At 33.9% G+C, this 15340-nt stretch overlaps 3 protein-coding genes across 4 annotated transcripts; 1 reads left to right on the top strand and 2 right to left on the bottom strand.

Annotated features, from left to right (window-relative positions):
• The first annotated feature begins 821 nt into the window (after positions 1-821).
• LOC114407842 (protein CURVATURE THYLAKOID 1B, chloroplastic-like) lies at positions 822-2461 on the top strand. The gene is made up of 6 exons (XM_028371107.1): positions 822-1140; positions 1218-1345; positions 1436-1522; positions 1621-1683; positions 1962-1999; positions 2097-2461. The coding sequence occupies exons 1-6, from the start codon at positions 837-839 to the stop codon at positions 2152-2154; spliced, it is 678 nt and encodes a 225-aa protein (XP_028226908.1). The 5' UTR covers positions 822-836; the 3' UTR covers positions 2155-2461.
• A 2256-nt stretch (positions 2462-4717) lies between these two features.
• Positions 4718-5809, bottom strand: LOC114407841 (NDR1/HIN1-like protein 12). Its single transcript, XM_028371106.1, has one exon. The coding sequence runs from the start codon at positions 5533-5535 to the stop codon at positions 4942-4944; it is 594 nt and encodes a 197-aa protein (XP_028226907.1). The 5' UTR covers positions 5536-5809; the 3' UTR covers positions 4718-4941.
• A 1443-nt stretch (positions 5810-7252) lies between these two features.
• On the bottom strand, positions 7253-12185 carry LOC114407840 (two-component response regulator-like APRR5). 2 transcript variants are annotated; one of them, XM_028371104.1, is made up of 9 exons: positions 12061-12185; positions 11774-11971; positions 10773-10934; positions 10548-10678; positions 10295-10441; positions 9827-9995; positions 9336-9741; positions 8078-8846; positions 7253-7758 (listed from the first exon to the last, which is right to left on the bottom strand). In XM_028371104.1, the coding sequence occupies exons 2-9, from the start codon at positions 11952-11954 to the stop codon at positions 7645-7647; spliced, it is 2079 nt and encodes a 692-aa protein (XP_028226905.1). In that variant the 5' UTR covers positions 11955-11971; positions 12061-12185; the 3' UTR covers positions 7253-7644. The 2 variants fall into 2 exon arrangements, with proteins under 2 accessions (XP_028226905.1, XP_028226906.1); XM_028371105.1 differs by having other exon boundaries at positions 9827-9938.
• Positions 12186-15340: the final 3155 nt, after the last annotated feature.

The raw sequence follows: 15340 nt of genomic DNA, 5'->3' as shown, positions 1-15340 counted from the left end.
AAATTCCAGAGTTAAGTCTTGTTTGTCACTAACTCACTATAATTGAAATTGATAACATGATAAATGAAAAAAAAAATACTAGATTTTTAATACATTGGTCCTTCCAATCACTCATAACTTTTGAAACTGACCAGAGAATTTTTTTGATAAGGTTAAATGTTTAAAAAAAGTTATGCAAATGAAAAAAAAAAAAACATAGTTGAAATTTAGAGGAATACCAATGTCATTTATGATCTTTTGTTTTGATACAAATAAACCTGTCTCACAATTGAATGTATGAGACCCCTGCAGAATTAGAGAATGAATGAATGATCCAAAGAGATGTGTATTCGTAAAAATTCCATAATTGAATTGAATTGAATTGGTGGGAAAATGTATGATAACTATAATTTAATAATTTTTTATAGCCTAAATTAAATTTTTGATTTGATTAATATTTAGATTTGTTTATTTTTTTTTATATTTTATGATTTTATGTGAGTTTTAATTGAATCAATGTATGTCACGACAGAGACACAATATAATTGTGTTTTATATAATATATTAGATCGGAGAATTCTATATCCCCTTCCCCTGCTCATTCCCAGCATAGTAAATTGAGGTATCAGATATTTTGTGCTGCCGTTTTTTACCCAGAAAATAGTCAGAAAGCTGAACTCAAGTGTCCAAAAGAAGAAGATACTTTTGCATGGTTAATTTTACCCTTGTAAGAAATATATAAGGATCTAGAAAAGTTTTGATTTCATAAAGGGCAACAGGAACCTAATATCCAATGAAAAACCATAAAAGCCCTATCTTCCAGCCATGTCATCACACACTATCTAGAATGAAAAGAAATGAGTGGTTCAGCAATTGAAGCTGTGGCAGATTATGAAACAGCATTGACATTGATAAGCCAAGAAAAATTAGAAACACACAGGGAAAATAAATATCTGGACAACATAATCTATATTCTTTCCCTGGGGGCCTCAGAATCCTTAACAGAACAAGTTGCAGGGATGGCCTCCACTCTCTCTATATCCTCTTCATCCACCCTTGTTGATGCCAAGCCTCCAACTCCAAGACAATGCGTCACCCTTCCCACTCTTCCCCCTCCACCTTTTCACTCTCAGACTCGTCCTTGGAAGACCACTGCTTTCTGTGAGTCAATCAATTTATTACAGATTAAAAATAATAAATAAAAAACCTTTTGTCGTCTCATAATTCGATTCTTTCAGGTCGTAGGCTTGCTCGCAATTTTATGGCAATGGCCACCACAAGAGAGGCAGCCGCAGCAGAAGTTGCCGCCACAACTGACCTCTCTATTGCCGAGACGCCAGAGATTGTGAAGACTATTCAAGAAGCTGTAAGGATCAACTAATTAATGTATATATCGATCTCTGTTGTTAGTTGTTACTTACACTTACTGTGTTGCTGCTTACTTGGCTACGTATAGTGGGACAAAGTTGAAGATAAATATGCAGTGAGTTCACTGGCCGTTGCTGGTGTGGTTGCATTGGTGGGCTCAGCTGGGATGATCTCAGTACGTTATTTATTTACTTTTTAAATGCATTATCTTATCATCATTAAGTATGTATAGAATACTTTGTTGTTAACATTAATGATTGTCACTCATAACAGGCAATTGATAGGCTTCCTTTAATTCCTGGGCTTCTTGAGGTCGTAGGCATTGGCTACACTGGGGTAAGTCCATTCAATTTTACTGTTTCCATTAACTGCATCAGATACTTGGATAATAACACTTTCCCTTAATTAATTTGCTTCTTACATAGTATTCTATATTTTAACTCTCGTATGATAGTATATATATTTACATTGTTAAATAATCAGAGTAAGGCAGAACTGTTTGTTTACATGAAAAGGAACACTAGTAGTTTATTTTATTTATTTTTTTAAAATAGATTCCTGGGGTTTAGGAACCTCTATCTATTTATTCATCTGCAATTTGTCTTTCTTTGCAGTGGTTTGCTTACAAGAACTTCGTTTTCAAGCCAGACAGGTAGAGCCGAATTACGTTTAATAATTTACTGAAATTTGGTTCAACGAATTAACTTCATGATAAATGTTTAATTTCAATAATTTGCTTACAATTACAGGGAAGCTTTTCTACGAAAGGTAAAGGAAACATATAGCGAAATACTTGGAAGCAGCTAAAAGAGTGAGGAATTGATGCTTAGATTCTGTTCACACAAAAGAGATCTGTCTTTCAGTATTTTATTGAAGATGCAACCTTGTCGCAATAAGCTTCCTGACCATACTTTATCGCATGTGATGTAATCTAGCCTGAAAATAAATGTAACTCTTGTAATAATCATTCTACTTCAAGTAGATATCATTTCTTCAATTATCCCTTTGTGGTTTCAAAGTTAAGAAAAAACATCTAATGCTAGCATGGATGACTTCATGAATTTGAAGGAAACCTTATCATTGTATATATTGATCTATTTGATTTTCTTTGGGAGCTAGTGAGGATCTCACTAAAATATATATAACGTGTAAATTAAAAAAGAACATCAACACTATCTTAGTTGCTTAAGAGATAGAAGCAATGTTGGAGCATGACAACAAGCATCTGCAGAAAGGGTATAATTTGGGAAGGAATTGATCTTGTTGATTTTAATTTGAGGGGAAAACCTAGGAGAAAAGAAAAGAGAGAGACAAGAACATGAGTTTAAGTTCGAACAGCTAGCACACTTTTTATTTATTTTATTGAATAAGTCTCATATTTAAATATATTTGAATAACTCAATAAAGATCATTTAAAATATATCAAAAGATGAATAGAGAGACACTAGACGTAAGTCCTATCACTCTTGAGAATTTTACCTACTAAGAGTTTCAATTTCAGAGTTATTTAAAAAACTTATTCAGTACCTCTCAACACGAAAATTAGTCTCCTAAATGACAATTATGCCGGTAAAAAACTCAATAAAAATAATTGAACTTGAGCTAAAAGGAATATTGAATTGAAACTAACAGCTTCGTTAAAAACCGTAAAATGGAATGACGTCACCTGTGCCTTTGTATTCTTTGCACGTTTCGACAATTCGACCCTGGATCGAATATCAATTCTGTGCAGTGCTGCGCATAACCAAAAGTGATTCCCTCTACCAACTACTATTTCTGGTTCTTCATTCCACTAAACACTAGTCAGTCAAATCATCCACTGGCATCACAAAAAAGGGATTCCATTACCCTCAGAACAAAGCTTCACTCTGAAAATCAAACTCCAACAGAGGAAACTTCATAGATGCGATGCCCAACATTCAGTGTTGATTTATCTGTTAATTATTATATTTTTAATTGAGTTAAATACTTATGTACTATTGTATAATTTTATACTATTATTTAATCATAAATAATTATTTTAAAAGTCAATAAACTTATCATAAAATCATAAAATGATTAAACTTTTTGCAGATATATAATCTTTTTTTCTCTTTTTAATTATACTTTCATCTTTATCTATTATTTCCATTTCTTTTCATTTGTAGCTTTTGAAAAAAAAATATTATAATTAAAATTCTTAGTGAACAAATATTTTCTAACATATAAATTATATTCTTAGATTTATAAAAAATATTTATATTTTGATACAAGATTATTTTTAATTATTGATAATTTTTTAAAAAATATATCAAAATATAATTTAAAAATAAAGATGAAAATGATAGTTAAAAGATATAAGTAGTTAAAAAAATCAAGTATACGGATAATGAAAAAAAGAAAAGTGATTTGAGATGGAAAAAAAATAATTTTTTAGGACTAGTTGTTAAATCAAATCAAATTTAAAATTAAAACTAAGAAGCATATATGAAAGAAATAAAAAATTACAAACTAAAATAAAATGTTCAGTACATGATATTATTATATGACATGTGACTCAACAAGCGTGATAATAATTTTTATAAATATTTAATTTAATTTAATAAAAATTCTAAAAATGTTCTCGTTGAATAAAATTTTTAAAAATATTATCATTCAATATGTGAACTTATATTTAAAATATAAAAGTATATATTAATTTTCAGTTTCTTAATTATATCTCATAAAAGGAGAAATAATAAATTTTAAAATATTAAATAATAAATGAGAGGGATATGAGACATATTAAGAAATTTGAAATAATTTTAACACATATAAATAAATAAATCACCTTTATTAATATGTGTGCTATAACCTTAACAACAAATAAAAGAGACGTGGAAAATAATTGTTAAATATCTTATATACTTATCATAAATGAAAGAAAGAATAAAAGTCGTTTTAGAAAGTTAAAAAAATAATAAATAAAACAAAGATATTAATTATATTTCGTTATTCGTCTACTGTTTAAAATAGATAAATAAAAAAGAATAATTAATTATTCATCAATTATTTGATCATCTCATAAGCGGAGGAACCATGCGAATTTCTAAAAACCGCATATAAGCAACAGAGCAATTCATCGGTGGAACTACTTTACTGCATTAACTTAACGGATTTTATTATAAGGTAACAATTGATGCAAATGTTAAAGTGTGGACCAAATAAGTTCTAAAGCGTGCTTCGTGTGTGTGGGGTTATGAAGAGAAATGAAAATGTTGAGTGTAGCGTTTACTTTAGTTTGTTAAAATGGATTAATTAAATTAGATTTAAGCGGTTTATACAAACTTGAATTGATATCAATTAATTTCTTCTGTTAGGACAAAATCGATTAATCCATTCACACATTGCCTACAAATAAGTTACAGTTTCTTTTTCCCTTGTAAATAAATATATATCAAGAAAGGAGTGAAAAAGGGATAGAACAAAAGCATAGAAATTTGTGGACGATGCCTTACACCCTGCGTTCAAACTCACAAGCATGGACTCCACGTACACCCCAGTGGCCAAATGCAAACTCACAATATATAACATTATTACAGACAGAAACAAAACCAGATATTATATAAATGATAATCATAGATGGACATGGCAGGGTGTAACTCCCAGGAGAGGAACTTGACCCACCAACCCTTTCTTCAAACCCATCAAAACATCGCACTTAACGTACAGTCCATAGTGCGCAGTTTTGATGGCCCCGGCCTTCCACCTCACTCTGCCCTCAAATATCAGCCTCAGACCCACCAACCCATAAGCCTCGTCCACCGCCAGCCCGTCAGACACCTCCACCGACACCGGAAGCGCCGTGCCTCCCATCACCGGCGACACCGACACCGAGCTTCGCTTCTCCTGGTGCAGAGGCGGCAGCAGAACCTGCGGCGTTATGGCCTGGTTCCTGTACGAGACAAAGGCGGAGAACCTGTCGTAGTAAATGGAGACACGCCTGTTCGGGTTCTTTATGAGGACGGAGAACTGCACGGTGGTCGACATCAGCGGTGGGGTGGTGGTGTTTAGGTCGTAGACGGCGGCGCCGATTACTGTGAAGCGCGGCTTGTGGGGACGGTAGACCAGCCAGAGGACTAGGAGAGTGACGCCGGCTAAGAGGAGGAAGATGGTGATGCCTGTGCACACTGCGCGTCTTGGATCACCGGAAACTTTGTCCTTTGACATTTTTTAGTATTTTGCTATGTCGCTGTGTGTTTGTTTAAGAGAGATGGGAGGTCAATATAGGAGAGGAATCTACGAGGAAACTGTTACATAATTTTACTTCACTTCACATTTTTTTGCATATATACACGTGTTGCCGGGTCTCTTTTTCTTCTTTTTGTATATATATGGCATTTGTTTGTTTAGGCAGCTCTTTCTCTTTTCTACATTAACTACTTTAATCGTGTAACTCTTGGCGAAAGATGCTGTCGTAAGATCACCAATGTCACAAAGGAGAGTTGGACTTGGGTCACTTGCTATAGGAGCACTTTTATATCTCTTTCACTCTATTTTCTTTTCTTCTTCTCTTGATTTTACATTACTTATATTATTATACTTTTCACTTTTCTTTTTTCTATCTCTTACTATACTAAGTATATAAGTCAGTGAATGTACATTTTAATTATCTACTCTATTTCTTTCTTTCCTATCAGACAAACGTAAAATCTTCCATAGAAAAAATTGCATCTACACTGTATGTGCAAGGTTGTCTTTTGACGAAAGATGAAATCTCATAATGACTCCTATATAGAAAAGTAAATACAAGCTATTTACAATGTTTAACATAAAATTTCGTTCCATAATAAAAATAAAAGTATAAAAATATATTATTAATAATTATATCCTATAATTAGCTATCCCCAAAACAAAAGATAAACCAATACTAATTCATTAGTAACAATATAAAATCTTAAGTTTAATTAAATCAAGTGCCTCATTTAATTTCTTCACATGTAAGCTATACAATTAGCTTTCATGCTGCTTATGTCAGATGATACCAATAGTCAAACCTATAATGAAAATCGAATGTGGAACCAACAAAGTTCACCCTTTCCTTTTGCAGTTTGTGTTTAAAAACAGAGAATAATTTCCTTTTTTTATTTTGGCATGTGGGGCAGGTGATGATGCTTTAAAAAAAAATTATCTCGAAAATAAATGAAGCACCTAAGAAAACAAAAGTAGAGGAGGAAACAAAAACTAAAGAATGAGATGTGGCTCAATTTGACTCCTTTGGCCGACATATGGATAAGCTTAGACTAGAAAAATGAACAGTTTATGCATGCAATGAAAGAGAGATGAGATAACAAGTGATTATGTGTTTTCACTTCCATTATACAAATGTTTGGTTCCGATTGGACCATATGCCTCGTCAGATCCTACAGCAAACTCTTCATACTGTTTGTCCCACAACTGGTATGCACGCGTCACATACAATTTAATTATACACATCACGCTTGTTCACACTATTTATGCATTCGGTGCAAAACCGCTGCCCTGTTTTCATCTAGGATTACTCTTGTATAATATATGGATATGGATGTATTTGCAACCGGAACCAAGTGTTCTCCAAGTTCCAACAAGCCTAGAAAATGCTTTCTGGAGTACATCTCACTAACACTCTGCGTTTAGTTAACACGCTTGGCGATCATTTCAGATGGAATTAATGAAACACGTAGAAAGAGAGGAATCAGGAAAAAGAAAAGTGAAGTACATGAACGGTCAGGGGGGACCATGACCCCATAACATACAAGTACTTTTACAAATCATAAGGGAACTTCAGAGGCCAATAGTTTCAACGTGCAATGTTCCAGGAGTCTTAAGTAGTGACTACTTCGAATCTCATACATATTGCCAATACACTGATGTTAACTAGATTCTCTGGATAGTGCAACTAAAAGGATGCTCAAATGATCAATGTAAAGATTAAAAAAAGATCGTTTGCTTGCAAACCAGAGATGCTTGCCGAGATAAAAAAAAAAAAAAAATTCAATCTTTCAAGACACAAGCATACTGCCTATATAACGATAGTAGCCCTATATTAGTATTCAATCAAGAAAGCATATACACGAGGTAAAATCAAAACTTCAAAACAAACCTACAAAATACTTACAATCCTACATTCTAAGAAACAGCCAATATAACAAGCCAGAAGAAAATACTAACAACGCTAAGAGGAAACATAATTTCACCAGACAAACTAGACCCTACAGTTAATCCTTGTCGAGAAAGGCAAATCAGATTTGGAAGTCAGACTGTAATTCAATGATGAAGGTAACTTGAAACAAAACAATTTCAGGAACCACCACCCACATCTGCTACTGGATGATCATCTTGTACTTGGCGAACAAACTGCCCTTTCACCCGGGGGCGCTGCTCTGCCAATCTCTTCCGGCTTTGATATCGCACCTGTGCAAGAAATTTGAATAATGAGCATTTGAAAGAATCTTCCAAATATGTATGTCTAAGCAACTAAGACAAGAAACTAACCAGATTCAAGATGGTGAGATTTTAAAAATATGCTACAGGACTTTCCAAATTGACTAAAACCACTGATTGCATTAATCATAAATTAATGAAGTTTCAAATCCTAAATTCTGGTAATTTCAGGAATACATGGCACCAAGTAATTGCATGATGCCCCGATTATACATTTACCCTTAGAGCTACTACCATAAATATTTTCAGAGTAACTCTTTCAGAAGCAGTGATAGCACGGTTGCAATACCTTTTTCTCATAGCATCTGTCTTTCCGCTTCAGTCGAAACTTTGTCAGAGCTGCTTCTCGGTGGCTTGTGCGATGAGAATCTGTCCCTATGAATCCATCATAACTGCAGTGACCACTATCAATAAAACTTCCATGGCTCTCCTTGGCTACCTTAGCTGAAGTAGCATTTCCATCACTTCTGCAGCCCATGCTTCTGTATACACCGCTACTATTATGATTTGCTGTGTCGTGGAAAAAACTAGTACCAGCACTCTGACTAGCATCAGGAGAGTCATGTGTCTCACAATCCAAATTAATTTGATCATTTAAATTTTTATCAGAAGCATGGGTTGAATCTTCCGACCAGAGATGACATTCTGAGTTGTGACTTTGAGGATTGGACTGGGATGAAGTGATTGTGGGAAATGGAGAACTTTCTTTCTGGCACACTGATTTTGGAGTCCATATGGGATGGACACCTGATTCTGCATAAAGCATAGAAGGGAAGACATTTCCATTTCCTGTAGACTTGTGATCAGAAGTAACCCCTGTAGCAGGAAAATATCCAAGTTGACTGTTTGGTAATTTTGGATCAACTTGTCCAGACTGACCAATGACTGGAGTGATAATTTTCTCCTGATTTTGATTTTTTCCACCATATTGATGAGAAGTAGATGCATTTTCTGAGAATTTATGGGATTCATGAGAACTCAGACTGGAATTTGTTAATTTAGCAGAGATAGTTGATGGTGTTGGAAAAAGGGGCTGCAACAACTTACTACTACTATACCTGCAGATAAGGATTTTATCACATCAGAAATTCTCTAACGTATTTTTGAGAAGTGCAATAGCAAACATGCTTTGGAATGCAAGAATTGATACTGATTTCTTGACCTAGAGAAAAAGTACAGTTATGTATAGGTCAGCACACCCTCCTCCCCTCCTCCAAAAAAAATTCAGGCTTTCAAATTTTGTGAAGTACTATTTAAGTTGCTGATGACTGAGGATAAAACACAACAATATATCTGGTGTCAATTGTTTTAGTCCATATGATATCACCATTTAGTCAGCTTTTAACACCATTAGTCCGACATGTAGAACAACATAAGCAAAAATAAGAAAGACACTAGAAAGAAGATGTATAAAACAAATTATAGAAACCAAAGATAAACTTCATTTTGCTGAATGTTACTTTGTTAGAACAAGGAAAGCTTTGTACAACACCAATCTTCAATACTTCAATAAGAATTAAAAAATCACAACCAAATAGTGAACTCACCTAGAAAAGGCAGAAGCATTTGAATGGTTCAATAATTGCCTTTCCTCAGATGCAGCTTTACATGAGCTTCCAGGAAAATCTCTTCTTCTTAAAGAAAGTTCCAATTGTGTATCAAAATCAAACTTGGCAGTGTTACCACTACTGAAACTACATTTTTCATCAGTGCTCTTTGGAAGATTCTTGAATGTAGCAATCAAGTCAATGGCCCCGGTATAAGGATCTACCAGTTCATCACTGCATCCATGAATATCTGTATTAATTTCAGGATTGGATTTGATCAACTCTATTTTTAGAACTACATCTTGATTTCTCGTTTCACAGCATTCATAGCCTTGACCTAGCCTTAAACCTGTTGGTTTAAAAGTTTTGTTGCACCTTGAATCTTCTGATACAAACAGTGATTTCTCTGCAATACAAGCTAACTGTCACTAAGAAACAAAATAAGGGTAAAAAATTTGAGCAAAAGTAAGAAATAAAAGAAAGTTGCACACCTCCAGCTTCATCATTATGCTTATCTGATTCCCTTTCACATTTGGTAGAATTTTCATGCTTCACCGTGTCAATATTGCTCAAATTTGAAGACCTCTTCAGCTGCGATATATCCTGCATATTTTCCAAGTATGTACTCTCAGCTTCCAAAAATGGCGATGTACAAGTGCTCTGCACAGGAGTTGGCAAAACATGCAGTTTCTATGTGAAGTTTCATGAAGCCAGCCTAACCTAGAAAGGAAAATTTCCCTAGTTGGGAGAAGATTGGCATCATATTGTACAAGGGATCCTAGGTTTATGTCTTTGTATGTTTCTCAGGTCAAGCAATGAAAGTGTAGATAAAACTTCAGAAATTAAATCAGGACAATTAAAAGTTAACCGCTGTTTCACACCTAACACGCTGAAATCTGAGAAATTGACATATCTAACATTCCAGTGAAGGTTTAGGGGCCAGGGGAGGAAAAACTTACTTGAGCCTCACTTGTTTTCTCGCTGCATTCACCATTTTTTGCTGTAGAAGCCACAGAACCACTAGAGTCATTGCTTGCAGCATGGTTTTCTGCAGCAAAACCAATTTCAATCTCTGGTAGTGTAAAATTTTGAGGAGGCCTGCTTATCTGTATAAAAAATATAAAATTAAAATAAGAAAAGTAAATATAAGTTACTAACAGACAAAAGAAACATCAGAAGGTTGCCAGAATAAAATTGAAGCATATGACATACGGCGTGCCTTCTCCATACATGCTGCCACAAGTTTCTTAGCTCATTCCTGCGAACAGGTTTTATAAGAAAATCAGCTGCACCTTTTAACATGCATTTGAGTACCATGCTAACGGAATCATGAGAAGACATCACTGCAAAACCATAAGGAGTTGAGACAAATTTGAGTCCATTAGCCACATCTAACTACTAATAATTAAGGCTACACAGTACCAAGTCAACACATACTTATGACGGGAATGTTTTTGCAAATGTCATGCTCCATGATTAAAGTAAGAAGTGAGAATCCAGATATTGATGGCAAATCCACTTCTGTTAATATGAGATCTATGTCAGATGGTTTGTTCTTCAATGTCTCCCATGCCTTTAAGCCGTCACAAAATGCGACAACTGCATGTAAAAATTACCATTAAGAAGTTCATAAGCATCTTGAGCTTAAAGATAAATTTATCTTTCACACACTAGCTTGGAAGGAATTAACATATACAGTGCCTACACTACGCAATACATAAATCAAACACCACACATTTTCATGAGCAAAGCTACCCATAATATTTAATTAAAAAACATTATTTAGTGCATGTGCACTGTGATTAGTTTTTTTTTTTTTTTTTTAACTTAAATTAAGCTTCTAGGTCGAAAGGTCATTTTGAAGATTGATTTTCTCATAACAAAGTGAAGGTGGATCATGTTCTTCAGCTAATGCACGCGTGAATTACTTGGCTAAGCTGGGCATGCTGGAAAACGACCACATAAAGCTGTAAGTGGATCAAACCAGATTGATAGCCAGTTAGATCAAACCTCTAAAACTGTAAGTTCAGAAACCCTCTCCAACCGTTCCTTTCCCCTGATTAACGAGTGCCGTTACCTTGATCCTCGTCTCTCGAAAATAACGCTGTTGGGGTTTTATCCATTTGTTGCTGTTATGTTTGACTTACCAATTACTATATTTGTGATGAAGCAATTTGATGACGTTAGAGATACATACATAGCCTCAATGTTTTTCTCCACGATTCTACTTTACATGCATGGATAACAAAAAATGCAGTTCGATGTGGAATGACCTCAAAAACAGGAAACGCTGCTTTCCTCGTTGAAGGAGAAGTGAATTTTTGAAAACGTTGTTATTGAATTAACTACTTGTGTTCTATTATTAAACATGTTTAAGAGGAAAGAAAGGTGGTTTATATTTCCTTCAGAAACATATTTAAAGAAGAAAAGAAAAGAACCTTTGTAACTGCATTTATGGAGAAGTGCAGAAATGATCTGTCGAGTAGAATCATCAGCTTCGACAAGCAAGACCCGAAGCACCATCCGAGGCAGAAAGCGTTCCCACTGAACAGCGGAGGCATTGTCGCTCTGTTCCTCTTGGGTCTGCATCGAACCCTTGTCAGCCGCCACTAGACCCATTTTCAAACAAGTTGCGGCTGCATTAATCAAAACACCACACTATAACAGCAAGAAATGTCAAAGCCCTAATTGGAGGCCAAGAAAAGAAAGAAGAAGGAAAAGGCACCTCATGCTTAGTCTTAAGTTGAGCAGTGAAAATATCTGAAAAGTTGGCTGAATTGAGTGGAGGCAGAGAGAGAGAGAGAGAGAGAATTTCGCAATTTTGAAACGGCCTTCAACCGCGAAAATCCTAGAAAATATCTTGTCATGTGAATCTCATGACTCTCACTCCATTCCGTCAAAACAGCGGAGTGCAGACGTGTCCCATTCTCCGCCATGGGTCCACTCAGCCAATTAGATATTTATTTTGCCCAGGAATGCCACGTCATTAATGCGCTACCACATTTCGGAGCTCCTGGTGTCCACTTTGACACGTGGAACGTTCCTGATTCTGTGGCTCTCCCACCACCGCATCTTTTTCTTCAATCATGCTCTCTCACATTTGTCTCTCCTACCACTTTTTTTCTTTTTTTCGCCCAACTTCTAACTGAATCTACGTAACCCTTGTCCACCTTCTATTTGACTTTTTGTGTTGAAATTGACTCACTTGACAAACAAATGTGCAAATCGTTTCTTGCCAAAATCTCATTAGTGGTCCCTTTATGGTTTCTTCAATGAGACAAATTGTTTGGTAAAAAACCATTTATTTGGATATAACAAAAATGCTTAAATTTCTTAATCTACTTTAAATATATATGAAATGTTTAAAGGTCTTTTGTATTTGTATTCTAAAGTGACTTTTTTTTAATGTTATTTAAATTATATTACTTACTTGATTATGTACTTATTTACTTAATCAAATCTTCGAATGAACTAATCATCACGCTCAAAGACATAATAAAATCATGTTGAGCGGGCACGGCTAAAATGCAGAAAAAGAAAATATAATGATTTAATCTGTGTAATAGTTTACTTAAAATTTAAAATATACAAGAGGATGACAAATTTAGCCTTACTCGCGAATATCCAACAACTTATCCCACCTTGGACAATGGACAAGTGTGCTTTCTCTCCACTCCCAAAAATCTTTGGAAGAGTTGTACCACATGTTTTGTGAGATGCTAACGATCGTTATTTGTTAGACTTTGTACAAAGAGTTTATTAAGACCATTTTTGGGTCAATTCTTTTTATTTTACTTTGTACCCCATTTGAAAAAAACGTCTGACTTAATTTTATTTAAGCACTTTATTACTTCATTTTTTAAAGATTACTTGATTAATTCTAGATAAAAGTGATGGAATTAATTCCATATATTTTAATTAGAAAAAGTGTTTGTGTTTCTAACATACTCCTATTAATATATTTTTATTAATTAAAATTGAATGAAATTATAAAATAAATAAAAAGAATCATTAAATAGAATGAAAACATAAAATTTTGTAATTTTTAATAAATATTAACCCATATAAGATAATATACTTAAAGGAGTGTGTCCAAAAGGTGTGTTCCTGGCTATATTTTTAATTATAAGAATAATAGTTTGTTTTTAAAACTGTAACTGGTTAAGAAATTTTGGTAAATGTCACCATTAAAAATACTCTGAAGTGTCACCGTTGTTGTACCCGTTCATTGACGAAAATATTCTACAAATTGGGCGGGCTTACTTGTAACTTGTTAGTTGATGTTTGAGTGTACCTAGAAATACAACATTAAATATATGAATTCTTAGGAATCGAATCTTTGTGCTCATCACTTAACTAGGTTAGATATATTAATTAAGGATTAGGTACACTAATTCATTTGGGAAAAGAAATTTTGACCTTAGAAATTAGGCTTAATTTAAATTAAAAAAATTCAAATTACAAACACAAGAATTGGATTTTAAAAGACTGAGTTGTTGCTTGTGGTGAAGAGGAAAAGGATTCCTACCCGGTATTAATTGGTTCTTGTTACAATACTTTACTCTCCATTATTGTTAGAAAATCAAGGATAAATATTAAGAAAATTTACACCAATAAATTATGAACAATTAGATAAGTAAATTTGATATCACACTGATATATCTTAAGAGTTAGATTTATGAATTTTTTTCATTATTTATATAAAATTTAACTTTTTTATTTTTATTCGATATGAAATTTCACTTTACACTTATGTTTCAACAACTATTATCCATTTAACATGACTAATATTCCAACAAAAGAAAATTAACACCACTAATACACTTGATATTAATTGGTACTTGTCATAATTCTCGGTGAGAACAATATTTTACTGTCCACTATTATTACATAATTAATTGGTGCATTTGTCATGATTGATGGTTAATAATATTTTACTACTATTTTTTTATCCTCAAAAGCCAATGCAAACATTTGGCTTTAGCAGGTTTTGGTTTGAAGGAGACATGAATAAGCAATACTTTTCCTAGTGCTACCATGGCCTCAAAGGATTAAGCCAAACCCAACAAGATTTTTTTGGAGTATTTAGTTGTTCAATTCTTCACCAAACCTGCTCTCGTCCCCTGGAAGCTCAATATAGTTGGGATTCAATTTTTTTTTTTTTGACGACTACATCTCGCCATTTCCAAAATAGAAGAAGTATGCTTTAACTTTGCTTACTTCAGGCGGACGCCAAGTATAAAGTTTATATCATTCGTAATTTAAAGAAAGCTCGTATCAGATTCTTCTTGTTGAAGACAGAAAAAAAGTTTAATTTGTTTTATGAAGGAATTGCATGTTGATTCCTATGATGTCATATCGCCTATGGAAAGCTCACATGTCATGCTCAATGCTTGATTATGTGAATATATACTAAAATGAGAGGCAAACCAGGCCATTTTTTGACGGGAGTGCATGAAGCACTGTTTCTTCTTCTTCTTCTCCACAACATATAGTGTATGTTCAAGTCAATACTCACTCAATAGTCAATACCTCTTTTCATCATATTGCACCTTGTTAGGAGGATATCTTTGCATCCTGCAACCAAATGAATATTTTGTTTCTCAACATTTCCACCTCAATATATAAAAAATTTCAACAAGATCAACCTAACTACGTAAAGAGTGTGACAATTACAAACAACACCTATGACATATACGTATACATAGATTGGAGACTGGAGTTTGGACCACAAATTTAATCAAAGACCTCTCTCATTTTAGACAAAGTTTTTCCCTTCCACTCTTGAACTTTTTCTAGTCACAATCTCGAACAAAATTAAAACTTGAAATTTCTTTCCACCTGTCATAAAAGAAGGCCTAAATATTATGCATCACTCTCCACCACTGCCTCTATTCCAATAATGATTTCAAGTTCATTTACTCGAGCAATAGGCACTTAAGGCTACACTCTACTGGAGGGAAAAAACTTTAGCGATGATTAAATTAAATATTTGGGTTAATAGC

This window comes from Glycine soja, chromosome 3 (assembly GCF_004193775.1).
Source record: "Glycine soja cultivar W05 chromosome 3, ASM419377v2, whole genome shotgun sequence".
NCBI lineage: Eukaryota > Viridiplantae > Streptophyta > Magnoliopsida > Fabales > Fabaceae > Glycine > Glycine soja.
This window is presented reverse-complemented; position numbering and strand designations above follow the sequence as displayed.

What these genes read in the sequence shown, in the direction of transcription:
- LOC114407842 (XM_028371107.1), top strand. Translation starts at nt 837, where the DNA reads ATGAGTGGTTCAGCAATTGAAGCTGTGGCAGATTATGAAACAGCATTG. An exon ending in TTGGAAGACCACTGCTTTCT is followed by an intron (nt 1,141 to 1,217) that starts GTGAGTCAATCA and finishes CGATTCTTTCAG; the next exon opens with GTCGTAGGCTTGCTCGCAAT. An exon ending in TAGGCATTGGCTACACTGGG is followed by an intron (nt 1,684 to 1,961) that starts GTAAGTCCATTC and finishes CTTTCTTTGCAG; the next exon opens with TGGTTTGCTTACAAGAACTT.
- LOC114407841 (XM_028371106.1), bottom strand. Translation starts at nt 5,535, where the DNA reads ATGTCAAAGGACAAAGTTTCCGGTGATCCAAGACGCGCAGTGTGCACA.
- LOC114407840 (XM_028371104.1), bottom strand. Translation starts at nt 11,954, where the DNA reads ATGGGTCTAGTGGCGGCTGACAAGGGTTCGATGCAGACCCAAGAGGAA. An exon ending in CCATAAATGCAGTTACAAAG is followed by an intron (nt 10,935 to 11,773) that starts GTTCTTTTCTTT and finishes TTTTACATGCAG; the next exon opens with TTGTCGCATTTTGTGACGGC. An exon ending in GCATAATGATGAAGCTGGAG is followed by an intron (nt 9,742 to 9,826) that starts GTGTGCAACTTT and finishes CTTGTATTGCAG; the next exon opens with AGAAATCACTGTTTGTATCA.